Raw genomic sequence first — 18,836 nt, 5'->3', positions numbered from 1 at the left:
AAACAATATTAATGTATTGCAATGGTGAGAATATTCTCCAAAATGACGGGCACGCTTAGAATGTAATTAACAAAACAGATTCTACAGATACTGGAATTCCAGAGCAACATTTCCAGAACAATGTTTCCATAGTTGTTGCCTGACCTGCTGAGTTCCTCCAGCAGTGTGTGTGTTGCTTTCAAATGTAATGTTGGTTTTGGAAACTGCCCCCTGCAGGGAACCATTACCATTTGGATACTACAGAAGAACCTTTGTAAAGTACTAAATGGACACCATGATCTGTATTAATATAGTGCATGGATTTGTAAACCTCTCGATATCAGGGTATCAGCAAAACACCTCACCTCTTGTTGAGACCTGCTTTCTGTTTCAAAATCAGAATCTGATTTAATATTACTGACACATGCCATGAAATTTGTTGTTATGCAGCACTGTATGTTGCAATCCTTCATATTAAAAGCTGTAAATTACAATTAGTACATACGGTCAAAATTTCTGTTATTGTGAATAGCCAAGCGAGTAAAAGATGACCTGATTTCCAAAAAGAATAAAGTTAAAGATGACACATTTCTTTAATATTTTAAGCAAGATTACTTTTTAATTTCCATCCTTTACAGTTTCAAAATAACAAAAAAGGAAAAGGGCCCAAAGCAAAACCTTGGGCACTCTGCATAGTCAGTACTTAGTAACACCCCCTTTGGCAAGTATCACTGCTTGTAAATGCTTTCTGTAGCCAGCTAAGTCTTTCAATTCTTGTTTAGGGAATTTTTGCCCATTCTTCCTTGCAAAAGACTTAGTGCTGTGAGATTCTTGGGCTGTCTTGCATGCACTGCTCTTTTTAGGTCTATCCAGATATTTTCGATGATATTTAGGTCGGGGGACTCTGAGGGACTGCAAAACCAGCTTGCGCCTCTTGAGGTAGTCCATTGTGGATTTTGAGGTGTGTTTAGGATCAGTATCCTGTTGTAGAAGCCATCCTCTTTTCATCTTCACGAGTGAATCTGCAGATGCTGGAAATAAATTAAACACAAAATGCTGGCAGAACTCAGCAGGCCAGACAGGATCTATGGGAGGAGGTAGTGACGATGTTTCAGGCCGAAACCCTTCATCAGGAGGGTCTACATCGTCACTACCTCCTCCCATAGATGCTGTCTGGACTGCTGAGCTCTGCCAGCATTTTGTGTTTTTAATCTTTTCATCTTCAGCTTTTTTACAGATGGTGTGATGTTTGCTTCCAGAATTTGCTGGTATTTAATTGAATTCATTCTTCCCTCTACTAGTGAAATATTCCCTGTGCCACTGGCTGCAACACGAGCTCAAAGCATGATCAATCCACCCCCGTGCTTAACAGTCGGAGAGGTGTTCATTTCCTGAAATTCTGCACTCTTTTTTCTCCAAACATACCTTTGCTCATTACGGCCAAAAGTTCTATTTTAACTTCATCAGTCCACAGGACTTGTTTCCAAAAGGCATCAGGCTTGTTTAGATGTTCCTTTGCAAACTTCTGACGCTGAATTTTGTGGTGAGGATGCAGGAAAGATTTTCTTCTGATGACTCTTCCATGAAGGTCATATTTGTACAGGTGTCACTGCACAGTATAGAACAGTGCACCACCACTCCAGAATCTGCTAAATCTTCCTGAAGGTCTTTTGCAGTCAAACAGGAGTTTTGTTTTGCCTTTCTAGCAATCCTATGAGCAGTTCTCTCAGAAAGTTTTCTTGGTCTTCCAGACCTCAACTTGACCTCCACCATTCCTGTTAACTGCCATTTCTTAATTTCATTATGAACTGAGGAAACAGCTACCTGAAAACACTTTGCTATCTTCTTATAGCCATCTCCTGCTTTGTGGGCATCATTTATTTTAATTTTCAGAGTGCTAGGCAGCTGCTTAGAGGAGCCCATGGCTGCAGATTGTTGGGACAAGGTTTGAGGAGTCAGGGTATTTATAAAGCTTTGAAATTTGCATCATCTGGTCTTTCCTAACGATGGCTGTGAACAAGCCATAGCCCTAACAAGCTAATTAAGGTCTGAGACCTTGGTAAAAGTTATCTGAGAGCTCAAGTCTCTTGGGGTGCCTGAACTTTTGCATGGTATTCCTTTCTTTTTTTTCCACTCTAACAGACAGACATATTTTATTGATCCCAAGGGAAATTGGGTTTCATTACAGCTGCACCAGCCAAGAAAAGTGTAGAAATATAGCAATATAAAACCATAAATAATTAAATAATAATAAGTTAATCGTGCCAAGTGGAAATTAGTCCAGGACCAGCCTATTGGCTCAGGGTGTCTGACACTCCGAGGGACGAGTTGTAAAGTTTGATGGCCACAGGTAGGAATGACTTCCTATGCCGCTCAGCGTTACGTCTCGGTGGAATGAGTCTCTGGCAAAATGTACTCCTGTGCCTAACTAGTACATTATGGACTGTTATAAAATTGTACAAAACAAAAATAATACACTAATCTTGCTTAAAATGTTAAAAAGAATGTTTCATCTTTAACTTTATGTCTTTTGGGGATCAGTTCATCTTCTACTCACTTAACTATTCACAGTAACAGAAATTTTGACCAGGGTTGCCCAAACTTTTGCGTGTGTGTGTGTATATATATGTGAAATGTTAAACAAGTAGTGCAAAAAGAAAAATAAAAGTAGTGAGGTAGTGTTCATGGATTCAATGTCCATTCAGAAATCTGATGCCAGACTCTGACAATGGAGAAACAAAAGTCTGCTGGAAGAACTCAGTGGGTAAATCAGTATCTGAGGGAGGAAAGGAATTGTTGACATTTTGGGCTGAAACCCTGCATCAGGATGTACTGATGAGTCCTGTTGCACGATTTTGACCAGTAAAGCCAACAATTCCCTTTTTCCACAGATGCTGTTTGACTGCGGAGTTCTATCATCAAACTGTTTGTTGCTTCAGATGTCAGCATATGCAGTTTCTTGTGTCTCTGTTCTGTTAACCTGTGAGCTGGTTTCCCAATCCTGTTCCTGGTACCCTATTATCATTGTATTCAGTCTTGCAGAGTTTCAACAACTTAATTACCATTATTTGCACTAATATGATCAATTATTGGGCATTCAGCTGTTTCAGCACTTCAACAATTGGAGATAATATCACTGATGATTCTGTTTACTAAGTGAGAATTCCATCTGAATGAGTCATTACAGGCTTGGGAGGAAGAAAACTAGTAAATGCTGCACTGTGAAAATGAAAATGTGGGATAAAAGAAACTTGAAACCAAGAAAACTTGGCTCTCAGGGTAGTGGTGTATGTGTTCCTGCAGGCAGACTCACTCTGGTCCACATTTAACAACATCATTTTCTCTAGAATTCTCCTTTCTTTTCTTTTGCCACTGCCCTCCCTCCTCTCTTCCCACACCCATAATTTACTCACCAACATCCAGCCTGATCTCATCCACCAGCCCGCCAGGCACCGGACAACTACTCCCTCCCCATTTGAGAGAGTACAAGGCCACCGATGCCCCCAGGTCCCAGTTGCAAATTCCACGCCAGTTGAAACTAACTTTAGTTCTTTCTGTCCCACCCGCACGCACTCAATACCACAACAAAACTATCCTACAAAAATAACCCCCAAGGAGCTCAAATCTCTTGCCAATGCACTCAATCCTGCCAGGTATTGACAGGTTCAGCTGTTAGGAGTTGGCAAGAGCCCTTCAATGCACATCTATTGAGCCGGCCGGAGGGAGCTGTGTCCACAGATGAAACAAGTAAAACTTCTCAACACAGATCATAATAATGGTTAAAAAAGTACTGCTCTAGGATCTTTGGAGAATTACACATGCTTAAAAACTGTAAATTACTATAAGAAGGATGTATACATTCAAAAAGTTAAATCATTTAAGTAGTTCAAGAAGAGAAAAAGAGTAGTGAGATAGCGTTAATGGGTTCAACATCCATTCCGAAATCTGATGGCAGATTCTTCGTAACCATAGGGAAACAAACGCTCTGCTGGAAGAACTCAATGGGTAAATCAGTATCTGAGGGAAGAAAGGGATTGTTGACATTTTGGGCTGAAACCTTGCGTCAGGATGTACTGATGAGTCCTGTTGCAGGATTTGGACTTGTATTGCCTGGTAGGTTGGTGGATAGCCCTATTCCATCCTCCAACCTACCAGGCATTGGACAAGTCCCTCTCCCAGTCTGAGAGAGTGCAAGGCCACCAATGCCCTCTGGTCCCAGGTCCAATTTCCATGCCAGATGAAACTAAGAGCAGACCCTGTAACTCCTTCCGTTTTACCAAGATACACTCAATACCACAACAAAGCTATCCTACAAAAATAATCTCCAAGGAGCTCAAATCTCCTGCCAACGCACTCAATCCTGCTAGGTATTGACAGGTTCAGCTGTTAGGAGTTGGCAAGAGCCCTTCAATGCACATCTATTGAGCCGGCCGGAGGGAGCTGTGTCCACAGATGAAACAAGTAAGACTTCTCAACACAGATCATAGTCATGGTTAAAAAAAAAAGTACTGCTCCAAGATTTTTGGAGAATTATACATGCTTGAGAATTTTTTAAAAATTACATGGGTTAAAGACAAGATTTTGTGGATTTAATTATGTTACACTGGAAATGCAGTTTTTGAAGAGTGATGACCTGATTGGAAAGGTTCAGAAAAGGTGTTGTAGGCAAATTGAAAGAGGCCAAATGTCAACTAATTTTGGAAAGGACACAAAGGTAGGAAATGGGGAATAACTTGGAAAAATGTTAGAAATGTTTTAAGGAGCTTTGAATTATTTAAATTCTTTTTGAATTTTGTTGTGCTTACTTAGACATTGAACTTCCACATTCAATCGCAGAGTTGCAGAGAGTTATGGACTCCATCATGAAAATGAACCTCCCGCTCCCCCCCCCCCCCCCCCCCATGGACTCTGACTGCACTTCCTTTGCCTTTGGAAAGCAGGCAATATAATCAAAGACGTCTCTCACCCCAAACAACATCGCTTTGCTCCCACCCCCCATCTTCCATTGGGCAGATGATACAAAAGATTGAAAACACACACACTCAGGCTTGTATCCTGCTGTTATAAGACCCTTGAACAGACTGCTTTTTCGATTAAGTTGAACTCTTGACCTGACAATTCACCTTGTCATAGCCTTGCTCATTATTGTCTATCGGCAATTCAGTTTTTAAGAACTGTAACACTATATTCAGCAATCTGTTATCACTTTTCCCTTTGTACTACCTTAATGAACTTGTGCTCTAAAATTACCTGTATGAATGGCATGCAAAACAATATTTTTCTCTGTGTCTCAGTACTATGATAATATTGAACCATTTACCAATTTTTGGAGAATTACACATCTTTGAAGGTAATAAATGTAGCGTAGATTAATTAATTAAATCCTCTAGTTCTTGTTTTTATGTTTCACGGGAAATCAGAGTAGCAAATTCTAAAGTTATGAAGTTATACAGCACAGAAACAGGCCCAATTCAGCCATGCTGACCAAGTTGAATAGTTCCACAGTGATACACTTTAAATGAGCAATCAATGAGCAATCAGTGCTTCAGCAGATGCAAACAAACAACATGCATGAATTCAACAATACCAGTGACGTAATTAGAAGTCACACCGATCATTAATGTATAGACATAACGTAAAAGTATTACCTCAAATGGGAGCTCAGCCAGTTTCAGGTTACTTGCTAAATTCAGTTTCTCCAGGTTCTCACAGTTCCCAAGCTCTGGTGGAATGGAAGTGAGCTTGTTGAAACTAACATTCAGCTCTTTCAGTTTGGTCATCTTGCCTGTCAAAACACCAGACATTTTGGCTTTCAGCACCTTAAACCTGTGTAAATGTCAAAAGGACTGCACTGGGAAGTCTGGTAAGAACTAGGTAGCAAAATTTCATTTACATGTAGTAATTTTTTTCTCTTGTCCAAATTCCTTCCCTTCATTTTATTACATCTAAATTTAAGAGTATGTGACACATACCAAATGCTGGAGAAACTCAGCAGGCCAGGCAGCATCTATGAAAAAGAATAAATAGTCGTCATTTTAGCCTGAGACCCTTCAGCAGGACTGGAGAAAAAAAGGTGAGGAGTCAGAGTTAGACGGTAAGGGGAAGGGAGTAAGAAACACAAGGTGATGGGTGAAACTGGGAGGGGGAGGGCTGAAGAAAAGAGCTGGGAAGTTGATTGGTAAAAGTCATACAGAACTGGAGAAGGGGGAGTCAGATAGGAGAGGACAGAAGACCATGGAAGAAAGAAAAAGGAGGAGGAGAACCAAAGGGAGGCAATGGCTGGCAAGGAGATAAGTTGAGAGAGAGAAAAGGGGATGGGGAATAGAGAAGGAGGGGGATGGGCCATTACCAGAAGTTCTAGAAGTTGATGTTATGCCGTCAGGTTGGAGGCTACCCAGACGGAATATAACATGTTGCTCTTCCAACCTGAGTGTGACCTCATCATGACAGTAGAGGAGGCCATGGATGGACATGGTGGAATGTAAAAATGCTGGTAACTAATTAATAGCATAAGCATACAATGAAATAAAGAAAAATAATGTTAAAAGCTTACCTTCTAACCAAAGGTCAGTGAGGGACCAACTACAACTGCTGTAAAGCAGAGGCAATAGATATGAAGTGTCTTGGGCCCCTCAGCTTGTGGTGAACCGGAGACAGGGCGAGGTCAGGTCTGCATATACCTGACATATTCCTGACTCCTCTGCTGCAGTGTTCAGAGTCCAGAACATGCTGCTGTGCACACTGCAGTGGACTAAAGGTTCTCTACAGTCTTCCCAGCTTGCTGTCAGCACAGTCCCACCCAAAGTTATATGCACTGATTTTACGTGAGGGATAAATATTGACTGAAGGCACTTCTGCACACTTCTTTAAAATGGTAATCTATTATTCTTTATAAACAAACAAATATTTTGTTTTTATCATGTGTTGGAAGTCATTTTTGTGTTACTCAGTTTTTATGAAAAACTTTGCAATTAGAGGAAAATTTATTTTGTAATCAAAATAAGAGTCCTTTGTGGCTTGCATCTTTGCATGTGGAGCACTTGGTGTGTCCACATTTAACCTGTGTTGCTTGATGAATGCATGAAGGGAGAGTGGAAAATATTAGATTTTATCTTAGATATTAGATCTTTGATCTTATAAAAATTACAACAGAGACGTCAATAAATACAGGATGAAGCAAAGATTAAATAATTAGAACTGAGTGACACATTGAACAACTGTTCCAAAAGCTCCCAAAATATTTGAATTGTGCAATGCTTTTCACAATTCCAGGTATTTAAAAGGTCAGTTCAAAAATAATCTTCATTAAATAAGTTAGTGTTCCGGCACAAAGAGATATGAATGAAGTTGTGTCACTACACCTCATGATTGGAAAATATGTCCTGTGGTCACTCAAGTACAGAATATACAAGTAAATTTAAAAATCATAGCAATTCAATGGTTTAAAGAAGAGAGTATGCCATGCCTTGACTACAGAAAATAAGTACCAAAAATCTACACAATAATTAAAGCAAGAGGGAAATGAATTATTAAAAGGAAAGGATGACTCAACTTAGGATGATATATCAACTGTGCAAAATAGTAGAGATTTGCTAGATTAATGATGTATTTAATTAACTGATATTAATGAAACATAAATGATTAAATGTAAGATAGATAGCCTCATTGTATTGCAACATTGCATCTATCTACTGCTGGCAGATTTAGCCCAAGGGAAAGGGAATTATTGATTCTGTTATTAGCTCATGCTGGAGAGAAAGCTCTAAAACAAAAATCAAAGGGACACAGTAAAGATCTGAACTAAATAGTAATTGCCCATTTATTTTCTGTCAGTATGCTGTCCTCGATAGTTCAACCAGCCCAATTAATCTCTGTCTATACAAAACTTGATTTTAAATGTAAGATAAATATATAAATTATCTTATTTGGGTGGTTTGGAATGTAAACTAAAGCAGTTAATTATCGGTGCTCCTGACGTGACCGCCTTTACTTCAGTGAGACCCGTCGTAAATTGGCGGACTGCTTCGTTGAGAACCTCCACTCCATCCTCACAAGTGTAACTTCCTGGTGGCCCATTATTTTAATTCCCATTCCCATTCCAACATATTGGCCCATAGCCTCTTCTTGTGCCACCCTGAGGGTGGGGGAGCAATACCTTATATTCTGAGTGGATAGCCTCCAATTGATGGCATGTATTGATCCCTCTTTCCGGTAAAAAAAGTTCCCTCCCACTTCACTCTTCATCTATTTCCCACTCTGGCCTCTTACCTCTTCTCTACCTGCTTATCACCTCCCCCGGTGCCCCTCCTCCTTCCCTTTCTCCTATGGTCCAATCTCCTCTCCTATCAGATTCCTTCTTCTCTAGCTGATGACCTTTCCCACCCACCTGGCTTCACCTATCACCTTCTTGCCATCTTTATTCCCCTTCCTCCATCTTTTTATTCTGGTGTCTTTCCCCTTCCTTTCCAGTCCTGAAGAAGGGGTTTGGCCTGAAACATTGACTGTTCTTCCCCTGGGTGCTGCTGAACTGCCAAGTTCATCCAGCATTTTGTGCATGTAGTTATAAGCCCTGGTCTGTGGCAAAGTGGCCATGTGAATGTGGTGTGGCAATTAGTTTGAGCACCTTAAGGTTAAGGAAGAGGAACTTTTGCTTCTTTTTGTTCTTCACTGTTCCCTGGTAGAATAGAATAACTACTTAAATCTTTCACTCTTCACCAGAGTTTAATCAGGCTTCAGGTCCCCATGTGGGATTGTCCCATTAATGTTCACGATACAGAATAACACATGAAAAATGAATATTCTGTATGATTCTACTACCATCCATCAAAGAGTGGCAGCCTAGAGTACTGCAGAGCTGCTGAACTCAATGTGCAGCTTACACTCAGCGGCCGCTTTGTTAGGTATAGCTGGAGAACCCTGTGTGGTCTTCTGCTCTGTAGACCATCTATTTCAAGGTTCAATCTGTTGTGCATTCAGAGATGCTCTTCTGCACACCACTGTTGTAACTCGTGGTTCGAGGAAGATTGAGACATGAAGGCGAGTGCAGAAGGCCAGAGAGTGTTCAGTGCCATATCTCTCTCTCTCTCTCTCTCTCTCTCTCTCTCTCCCCCCTCCTGCCCTCCCCCCCTGTAATGTTGGAGGATGTTGCCGAAGTTCTGGGTCTGAGATTTATGAATTAGCCTGTGGCTCTCTTGGACTCTTTCATTTTGTGTCTTATACTCTATGTTTCCACACACTCTTTCTTGTTTCTGTTTGCGTGATTTGCTTGTTGATTTTTGCGTGTTGGGGATTTGATGTTCTTCTTTGCACAACTTGGTTTTTTTTTGCATGGGTGCGTTGGGGTTTGATCTTCTTGTTGTTGCCATCTGCTTGATTTTTTTGTGTGTGGGGGGTTTAATGTTTTTCTTTGATTGGCTACCATGGGTTTCTATGTTTGGTGGCCGCTTGGAGAAGACAGATCTCTGAGTTGTATACTGCATACATACTTTGACAATAAATGTACCTTGAACCTTGAACCTTGAGTTATTTGGAGCCAACTCAAACACAAGTAGAATCCATATGTCGTCTTCCAGTAGCAGGCTGTTCATGGCACACACTGACTTGCACCCATGCAACGGTGGGAGATCATGGACAAAGTTCCTTTGTGAATAGTTACTCATGCAAAATTTAACTTCTAGCACACACAACACTCTGAGTGCTGTTCACATGGGATATCACACACTCAGGGCTTTGTACCATATTGATCAGCAGTGCCCCTGCTCTGTGTAGAAATGCATATTGGAAAAATTCTAGCCATGCGATTTTTCTTCTTGATGGAATTTGAGTATACTGGAAAATCCTTAAATCTTACACAAGGACTATTCCTCCTGAATCTCATTACTTTCTTTTACATGTACTGTATAAAACCCCTTTTCACCGGGCATCTCTAGAGATATGGCTCATTGGCTCCTTGCGAACAGCCACTGGACTCAGCGGAGAGAAAACCACCTTTCTCAAACTCTGTACGTCTAGGGTTGATATGACTTGGGTCCCTCCAAAACTGGGAAGTTGGGATATCTCAACCACCTGAACCCCAATCTGTGCAAATACTGTGCAAATATTGCCCTCATTTAATTAGCTACCGGCAAGAAATAACAGATTGTACATTGCATACAATTATAAAGAACGTATATTTACAAATGTCAACTTTACTGAACAGTTAGTAGGAAAAAGAAAAGGAATAAATTAAAATGGGCCCATTACAGTTAACCCTGTCCAAATGTAAGTGTAAGTTGGAGCTCATCTTGAAGCTGTCTTTAACTCACACACTGGACCCATGGTCTACGTGAAAGCACACGCCACCTTCCAAGTTTCACTCGAAATCCACCTTGAACAACCGTGCTCCCCCAGTGGAGTATTGGCCTTCCTCCTTGAAGCCATTCACCTGCACAAAGCTCCTTGTGCAACAGGGATGGCATCCTCAGCCATCTTCCCTCCTGTCTGCTCCCGGCTCCCACCAAAAGACCCACACCCGTGTTCGTTTCCAAAACCTCTCAGCCCAGCGTACACTAGAATGTTCTCCCAATTCCACCATTCTGACTGGCCGACACAACACTCCTAAGTTGGACAACATAGCCCCTTCAGCTCAAACCCAAACATCTAAAAGCAGAACAGAATGCTCTTACAGAATTGCTAAAATGAAATGCCTACAGCATAGCAGTAAAACTCTTAAGCAGGGTATTATATGTATATGAAATGTAATAAGTAAACTACCAAAATCACTATTTTCTAATTCAGTTAACCAAACGGGAATTGGGAGCAGCAAATTGCATATCTGATTAGTATATAAAAATTGAATAATGGATAAAGCCTCGCCATTCTTATATTCACACAGCATTCATTTGTGCACTTGGTTGTGAAAAGATTAGATGAATTGCGGGGGTGGGGGGGGTGGGTGGATGACATTGTTGTCAGTGAATGTTTTAATTATCATGTTAATGAATGGCGGCAGATGCTTGTTACATGAGTATATGTAGAGGAAGTACAATTACCTGCACCATTGGGTAACAATGTGTTATATCACCTGAAATACAAGGGGAACGCTATGTCATTGTGATGCAGTGCTATTAATGGAATGTAAAATCAGAGTTCCCTAACCACCAATACTGTACGAGGGGAATTTGTTAGGACAAGGAACGCTCCATCCAAACCCACCCCCTTCCCTTCATTGATGTCTTAATGCCCCTCTTGGATTTCTCCGCAAACCCCTCCTCAAAATTTCCCTTGACCTCCTGTCATAACTTCTTGATCCTTCACAATCCTCTCCTCAGACATCCTTCCCAGATCGTCTCTTCAGCATCTGCTCCTCATACCCTGACGTCAATCGTTTCCTTAAGAGCACCTGCATCTATCCCCAAACACGCCTCACCACCTAATTACCTCTTTGGGATCTCTCTCCCCATGACAACCTTCACAATCATTTCTTTGGGTATTCCAGTTATACTCCCAGCAACTAATAACCCCTCTGTTATCATTCATTTCTTTGCCCATCATTCTCCCTCCAAATCCACTAAGCTCACGGTCCTCACTCCAAATACCCCCTCCAATCTTCACAATCAATCATCTATATTCATTCAATCTATTGTCCAACAGATTTGCTCCACAAATCTCCATCCTCTGCAAGCAGTCAGGAAAAGCCTGGTACCAGGAACCCTGTTAAGAGCCCACTCTGTATATCCAATTATAACATAATCAGGGAAATATCTGATGCCAAACAATACACGGAAAGCAGCTGTCATGGTGAAAGGAGCATTGATGTGATACATGATTCTCTTTCCAAAGTGTTGCCTAACCTGCTGAATACATACAGTATTTTCGCTTTTTTGTTTTTGCACCCAGTTAAAAAACCTTTTCTCCTATCTGGTAGGTTAAAGCAAGAAAGAACCAAGTTGAAAATGGGAGTAATAGAAATGTTCATGGTCTCTATAAAATTATATTGATTTAAACCAGACATAAACCTGCCTGCTTTAGAGGAGCAGAGAACTAACTTCAATGACTCATGAGAAAATTAGCAACCTCTGTTCCTTACTGTTTAGTGGTAGCATGGCATTATAGATAGATCTCCACTGAGGAAACTGTTCATAGACTCCGTTATGCTCCTTCCCTTGGTCCATTAAAGGAGCAGAATGTAAAAAGTGAATACACATTTCTCTTGGCAAGTGAGAAAAGTCCAGCCACCTGATTCAATAATCTGCTGGAGGAGATCAGCAGCATCTCTGGGAGGTGGAGGCAGGGAGAAGGAATAGTTCATATTTTGGGTCAAAATACACTGCATCAGGACTGAGTCTGTAGCGGGAAGAGGGCGGAGGGGGAGAAGGGGAAGGGAAGGTTGTGAGATAGGGATCACCATGAGATTGGTGGACTGAGGATGGGTGAAGGATGATGGACAGATCCCTCACAACCATCCATGGGCCTAAACAGCCCTCCTAGGAGAAGCAAAGATTCACATGCCCCTGCTCCAGCCTTGTTTACAGCAGTTAGTGTTTGCCTTGTGGTTTCTCCACATCAGCCAGACCAAGCACAGACTAGGCAATCAATTTGAAAAGCATCAATACTCTGTCTCCAGTGGCCACTCCAAACTCGCAGGTGTATGCCATTTCAACTCCACTTCCTGTTCCTAAACCCAACTCATCTGTCTTTCCTCTTTCTTCTCCACTACCAGGGTGAGGTCAATGCAGACTAGAGGAATGACACTACATATTCCACCTCATGTTCCAGTCTACATCCCAATGCTGTAGACGTTGAATTTTCCAATGTCAGGAAATGATTCCCTCCTGTGTTTACACCCTTCCCCTCTCCTTCCAGTCTACCTCCAGTTCTTCCTGTTTTGTCTCCTTTCCCATTTCCTCTCAGCCTCCCCATCATCCCCATATCCCTATCTCCCCTCCCCCCCCCCCCCCCCCCCACCATTCCATTCACTTCTTACCCTCATATTTTAACCATTGGATTTCTTTATAACCTATCTGGTTTCATCTGCTCTTCACTTCTGCCCCATTGGTTCCTATTATCGCCTTCCGTACTGTGAGCCCTTTGCCTTCCTTTTTATCACAAGGACACAGCTGTCTCCACCTACTCCCTCCTCTCTCCCACCTGTCTCCATCTCCTCTTTTACTGTTGGCTTCACCTTCTCATTCACTTACATTTGATTCCCATTTTCATCCTCCCTCCCTTATCGAGCACCCTCTGCCCCATCATCCTTCACCCCTTCTCAGTCTACCATTCATTGACAGGCCCCAGTCTCACAACTCCCTCTCTCCTCACTCTCTTCACTCTCCACACTCAATCCTGATGCAGGATTGAACCTAAAATGCTGCCAATTCCTTCCTTGCAAACCCTCCCCAACTCATCCCACTCCGCACAACCCAAAGCTATTTAACCAGTCAGGTTCCTGTTCATTGCTCTAAATAATATCTGCAGACTGTGTCTCTAGTTATACAACTTCCGTGAATTATATTTGAGTAATTCATAAATAAATAGACTAACTTTAGTATTTACTTCATAGAAGTATATAATTTAAAGTGACAGGCACCCAACTTACCATGTATGTATATGCGTGAATTTAAGAACAAATTCAAACCCAGTTCCTCAGCAAAATGTTAGTGTTTTTTTACCTATTTCAGCTGGAAGCTCCTTGATACAATTCCGGGATAAATCCATTACAATCAGATCCTGGAACATGATAATGAATGATGGAATGATTTCTATGCTTGTTTTCTTAATATGCCACTCTCTGAGATAAGTCTTCTCCGTTAAGGATTCAGGAACCTCCTGCCATAAGTACATAAGGTACAATCACATCAGAAAGTAAACTACCTCTAAACTGTCTAGCAATGATTTGGATACAATTGGTTCATTGTGTGGAACAGCCAACCCCATAGATGACAGCTATGTCTGCTCATAGATATCCAATAAGTAACCTTATTTCTTAAAGGGTGCGTGTTGTTAACATTTATAAAATATCAAAAATATTTTATGTTATTTTTAACTCTTTAAATTTGAATATTCCCCTAACTCCCAATTAATGTTGAACTGCTGCATTCACACAACAGTCTCCCTAATGTTGCACCTTCATTAATTTGTTCTCTTTACCTGAGCCAATGAAAGCAAGGAATATATTCTAATCATTTCAGTAAACTGTGAAGCCAAGTAAGAATGCAAGTACTGTTAATTGCTGAATTGACATTGATGCAATAGCTCCATGTGATTCAGCTAAATGTCTGGATGTTATCTACGACATCATGGCTCTTGCACCAATGTCTACCCACACGGCACTTTCTCTGTGGCTGTAACAGTATTTTACTATTGTTTTTCTCTTGGTTCTCATGATGATTAATTGATGTGCCTATATTGGAATATTCTGTCTGGATGTCGCACAAAACAAAGTTTTTCACTCTATTTCAGTACTTGAAACAATAATAAACCATTGGCCAGTTCCTGTTACCGTCTGATTATAGTTCAAAGCATTGTCACTGGAATTCAGAAGAATGAAAGGGGATCTAATTGAAACCCTTTGAATGTTGAAAGACCTTGACAGAGTAGATTTGGAAAGGATGTTTCCTATGGTGGACAAGTCTAAGACCAGAAGACACATCCTCAGAATAGAGGGATGACCATTTAGAATGGAGAGCAGGAGGAATTTCTTTAGCCAGCGAGTGGTGAATCTGTGGAATTCATTGCCACAGGTGGCTGTGGAGGCCAAATCATTGAGTAAATTTAAGGCCGCGGTGGATAAATTCTTGATTAGTCAGCATATGGGGAGAAAGGGGGGCTGGGGATTGGGGCTGAGAAGGAAATGATTCTGTCATGATGAAATGGTGGAGCAGGCTCAATGGGCCAGATGGCCTCATTATGCTCCTATATCTTATGGCCTTATGGTCTTATTATCCAGCACAGTCAAAACGTTGCATCAACAATGTTAAGACAGAACAGACCCTCTACTCAGAACTGACATACGTAGAAACTTTGCCTAACAGTTTACAGATGCCATGGTACAGATTTCTTATTTCTCGAGAAGTGTACATATATAGTCATGTGTTAAAGGAAAAATTATGCGGCCAATATATATTGAACAATGGATTCTGTTTACCCAGATCATTCGAGTTGCCTTAATCCTGATTCAACTTGGAACTTCTTTTGACTATTCTATTGTATTCCAATATCAGTAGCTGGATACAGAAAGAAATTGATCCACTGTTCAATAGGAAGTAAATTCTGTTAAACACAACAAACCTTCCATTCCAATCCTTGCAGTTCAAAAATAAATCTTTTGTCCTTTGTTATGGTGTTTGTTGTCAAGTCCAGAAAATTTAGGAGCTGAGTGTTCTTTCCAAGTTTCCTTTTCAAGTGTTGCATTTGAATGTTCATTTCACCATTCTTTCCATCTTTGTCCCGCTCAATGTAACTCTTAATGGCTCTTCTTCTACGCTCAAGTCTCTGTGTCCATTCCTCATTGATCCTTAAATAAGTGATAATCAAATGAAATTGAGTCTTGTATTATTTCTATGAATTAGTGCAAATATTAAGTCTTAATTACAGATGTGTGACTGTTGGCAAACTGGTTCTGATGTGGCATATGTGCACACACGTAGTGCAAGTTGTACTGCTGCCACATTGATCATTAATAACGGAAAAGTGACTATCTTTTGGTCCTGCCTCAAGCTTCATTCCTTTCACCTCCTCTGCCTATTAGAGCCTGCATTGCAGCAAAGCAGGTATAAGTTTAGTCATCCTATAACAGGAAAGTCATCATCAAACTGGAAAGAGTGCGAAGGTTGACAAGGATGCTGCCAGGACTTGAGGGTCTAGGTTATAGAGTGAGGTTGAGCAGGCAGGGACTTTATTCATTGGAATATAGGTTGAGGGGTGACCTTGAAGAGGTCACCAGGGGTATAGATAGAGTTAACGTACATAGTCTTTTTTTTGTCCAGGAAGGTGAACTAAAAACTAGAGAACATAAGTTTAAGGTGAGAGGTGAAATACTTTAAAGGGATCTAAGGAGCAACTTCTTCATGCAGAGGATGGTACATATATAAGATCATAAGACATAGGAGCAGTCTGTTGTACCATTCAATCATGGTTGACCCTTTTACCCCTCCTCAGCCCCACTCCCTGGCTTTCTTCTCGTAATCTTTGATGCCGCATCCAATCAAGAGCCTATCAAGCTCTGCCTTAAATACACCCAATGACCAGGCCTCCACAGCTGCCTGTGGTAATAAATTCCACAAATTCACCACACTCTGACTAAAGAAATCTCCCTGCATCTCTGTTTTAAATGGACGTCCCTCTATCCTGAGGCCGTGCTCTCTTGTCCTTGACTCCCCCACCATGGGAAACATCCTTTCCACATCTATTCTGTCTAGGCCTTTCAACATTTGAAAGGTTTCAATGAGATCCCCCTATATGTAAATAACATCTAAAAGACTTGGATAAGTATTTAGATTGGAGTAGATAATAGGGATATTTAGCAAATATAGGCAGATCTAGCTTGGCGGGGACCATGGTTGCCATGGAAGAGTTGGGCCTAAGGGCCTATCTTCATGCTGTGTCACTCTATAACCCTCTGAATGATGTACTTCATGAGCTCCTTCTCCATTTTCAGGATCTATGCAAAATAATTCCTCTAAAGTAAGTTAATGAAAGCTTCATAATGTCATAATTCAACAAATGCCTTTAATCTGTAAGTGAATGGATTTAAACGTTTAAACATTAATCCTTTCAAACTTCCATCAGTGAGAAATTAAAATAAGATTCTTAGTGAGCCGGACAGCACCTGAGAAGGAAAAGGGGACAGTCAATGTTTCAAATCAAGACCCCCGCTGAGGACTGAGAGTGTAGAGGGGAGATAGCCAGTATAAAGAGGGGAGGCAGGAGCTGGCAAATGATAGGTAGATCCAATTGAGGAGGGGTGATGGGCAGGTGAAACCATTTGTGGGAGGTAAGGGTGACGATAACAGTGGGAGGTGATTACTTGAGTTAGCAAAAGGTCACAGATTATGGAATTTGATAAGAAAGGAAGTTGATGAATGGAAGCAGATAAGGGAGAGATGCTGGGCAAATGGAAACAGTAATAGGGGGCTGAAGGTGAGCATAGGTGACCAAGTAGGTAGTGTGTATGGATGATAGGTAGATGGAACCAGATAGTAGGGGGCGTAGGAGGTAGGGATATGGAAAGCAGAGGGTATGAGAGGATGGGTGGATCAGAAGGAGAGAGAAAGGAACAGAGGAAGTATGAGTTACTTGAATTTGGACTATTCAATGTCCGTGCCATTGGATTTAGCCTATCCATGTGGAATAAGGTGGTGTTCTCCTAGCTCAAGTTGGCCTTGCCCTGGCACTGGAAGAGGTCAGAGACCCATGGGTTAATGTGGGAATGGGGAGGGGAACTGTAATAGCTGGCATATGGGAGCCTCTGTGGATTGAGCAGAGATGTTCAACCAAGATGTTGCCCAGTCTGTGTCAATGTGGAGGAGGCCGTATCAGGAGCACTGAATGCAATTGAACAGGTTGGAGGAGGTACATGTGTTATGTCTGCCTCATCTGGAAAGGCTGTTTAGGTCCCTGGAAGGTGGTGATGAAGGAGTTGCACCTGCCTTGGTTGCAGAGGAATGTGCCAGAGGACAGAGAGAGATGGGTAGAGAGGGATGAATGAACCAGGGAGGAACTGAAAGAGTTATCCGTGCTTAAAGCAGAAATGGGCAGGGAAAGAAAGAGTAACAGAAAATATGTTTTTGGTTAGCAATGCAGATCATGACCATGTTGCTACTGATTTGATTTTAATAAAGAATTTGAACATTGTTTAAAGGGAAATACAGTACATTTTAATTTAGTGTAAACAACCAAGGGAACTTACTTCACTAATGCACTTCTCTCCTGCCTTTCCCTCTCTTTTCTTTGCCGCTCTTTATGGTTTTTTATTCTTCCTTCCCAAATACACCTTACAGAAGACAGGTCAAAAACAACCACAACAGGAGCCATTTTGGAGTCTTCCAATTGTTGCTGTACACTCTGCAGTTAGAACAATACAAAAAGGGTTGAACAATTCGGATTCAAATGAAAGTGAGCAATCAGGAGCAAGACCCTTCCATGAACATGATTTATGGCAAAAACATACTCCCTCGAAGTGGTCACTTTAGCTTCTTATAATTTATATTTTAAAAAAACTCTCCTTTCTTCTCTGATTTTTCTACTCCATACTGATATTTACCCTAAAGCAGTCTTGCCATTCAGAATATCTGTCAATCTTGCATTACCCAACGTGCACTAAAGTTCATGACTTGGTGGGTCTTACTTCGCTTGACCACAGAGTTACCTTAAGTCATGATCTGATTGCTATTGCAAGTTTCATTCAATATGAAACAGAAATTATTCCAACAATGTTACACCTGTAAAGTAAATTCAAATTGACAAATAAGTCTTATCAAATACTGCAAAAGTTTTATATTCACCATAGGCTCTAAAAATTTTTCCTGTATTATATACTAAGGATTAGAGTTTTATACCTGAACAACAGTGAGAGATTTGGGCTCAACATGTGTTCAAAAATGTTTTGATTATTTTACAAGTTTTTGTAATGCACGTTTATATTATGATAAGCATTATACCTTTAGAGAACAATCAGGTAAGATATGGTTTATGGGCATTTGTTAGACTGATTTGCATTTAAAAGTTGTTTTGTACTTTAAAGTGGCAATCACTGAAATAAAACTATGAATTACTGGAAATACTCAGTAGGTCAGGCCACATCTGTGGGAATAGACGCATAGTTAATTTTTTAGGTTAAATAATAGCTTTATCGTTGTCCAGCAGTCATGCTCTCTTTG

The 18,836-nt window shown here is 40.9% G+C and overlaps 1 protein-coding gene across 1 annotated transcript in view; it reads right to left on the bottom strand.

Moving 5' to 3' along the window:
- The window catches only part of lrrc2 (leucine rich repeat containing 2), a 36,084-nt gene extending 18,093 nt beyond the window's left edge, over positions 1–17,991 (bottom strand). Inside the window, exons 1-4 of the mRNA XM_059969088.1 lie at positions 17,867–17,991; positions 15,247–15,472; positions 13,629–13,785; positions 5,628–5,764 (exon numbers count right to left, since the gene is read on the bottom strand). Coding sequence (XP_059825071.1) covers positions 5,628–5,764; positions 13,629–13,785; positions 15,247–15,472; positions 17,867–17,991 — 645 coding nt within the window. The remainder of the gene's footprint in view (positions 1–5,627; positions 5,765–13,628; positions 13,786–15,246; positions 15,473–17,866) is intronic.
- Between the last annotated feature and the right edge of the window lie 845 nt (positions 17,992–18,836).

Source organism: Hypanus sabinus, chromosome 5 (genome assembly GCF_030144855.1).
Source record: "Hypanus sabinus isolate sHypSab1 chromosome 5, sHypSab1.hap1, whole genome shotgun sequence".
Taxonomy (NCBI): Eukaryota; Metazoa; Chordata; class Chondrichthyes; order Myliobatiformes; family Dasyatidae; genus Hypanus; species Hypanus sabinus.
The sequence above is the reverse complement of the archived record's forward strand: the minus strand, read 5'-3'. Positions and strand labels throughout refer to the sequence as shown.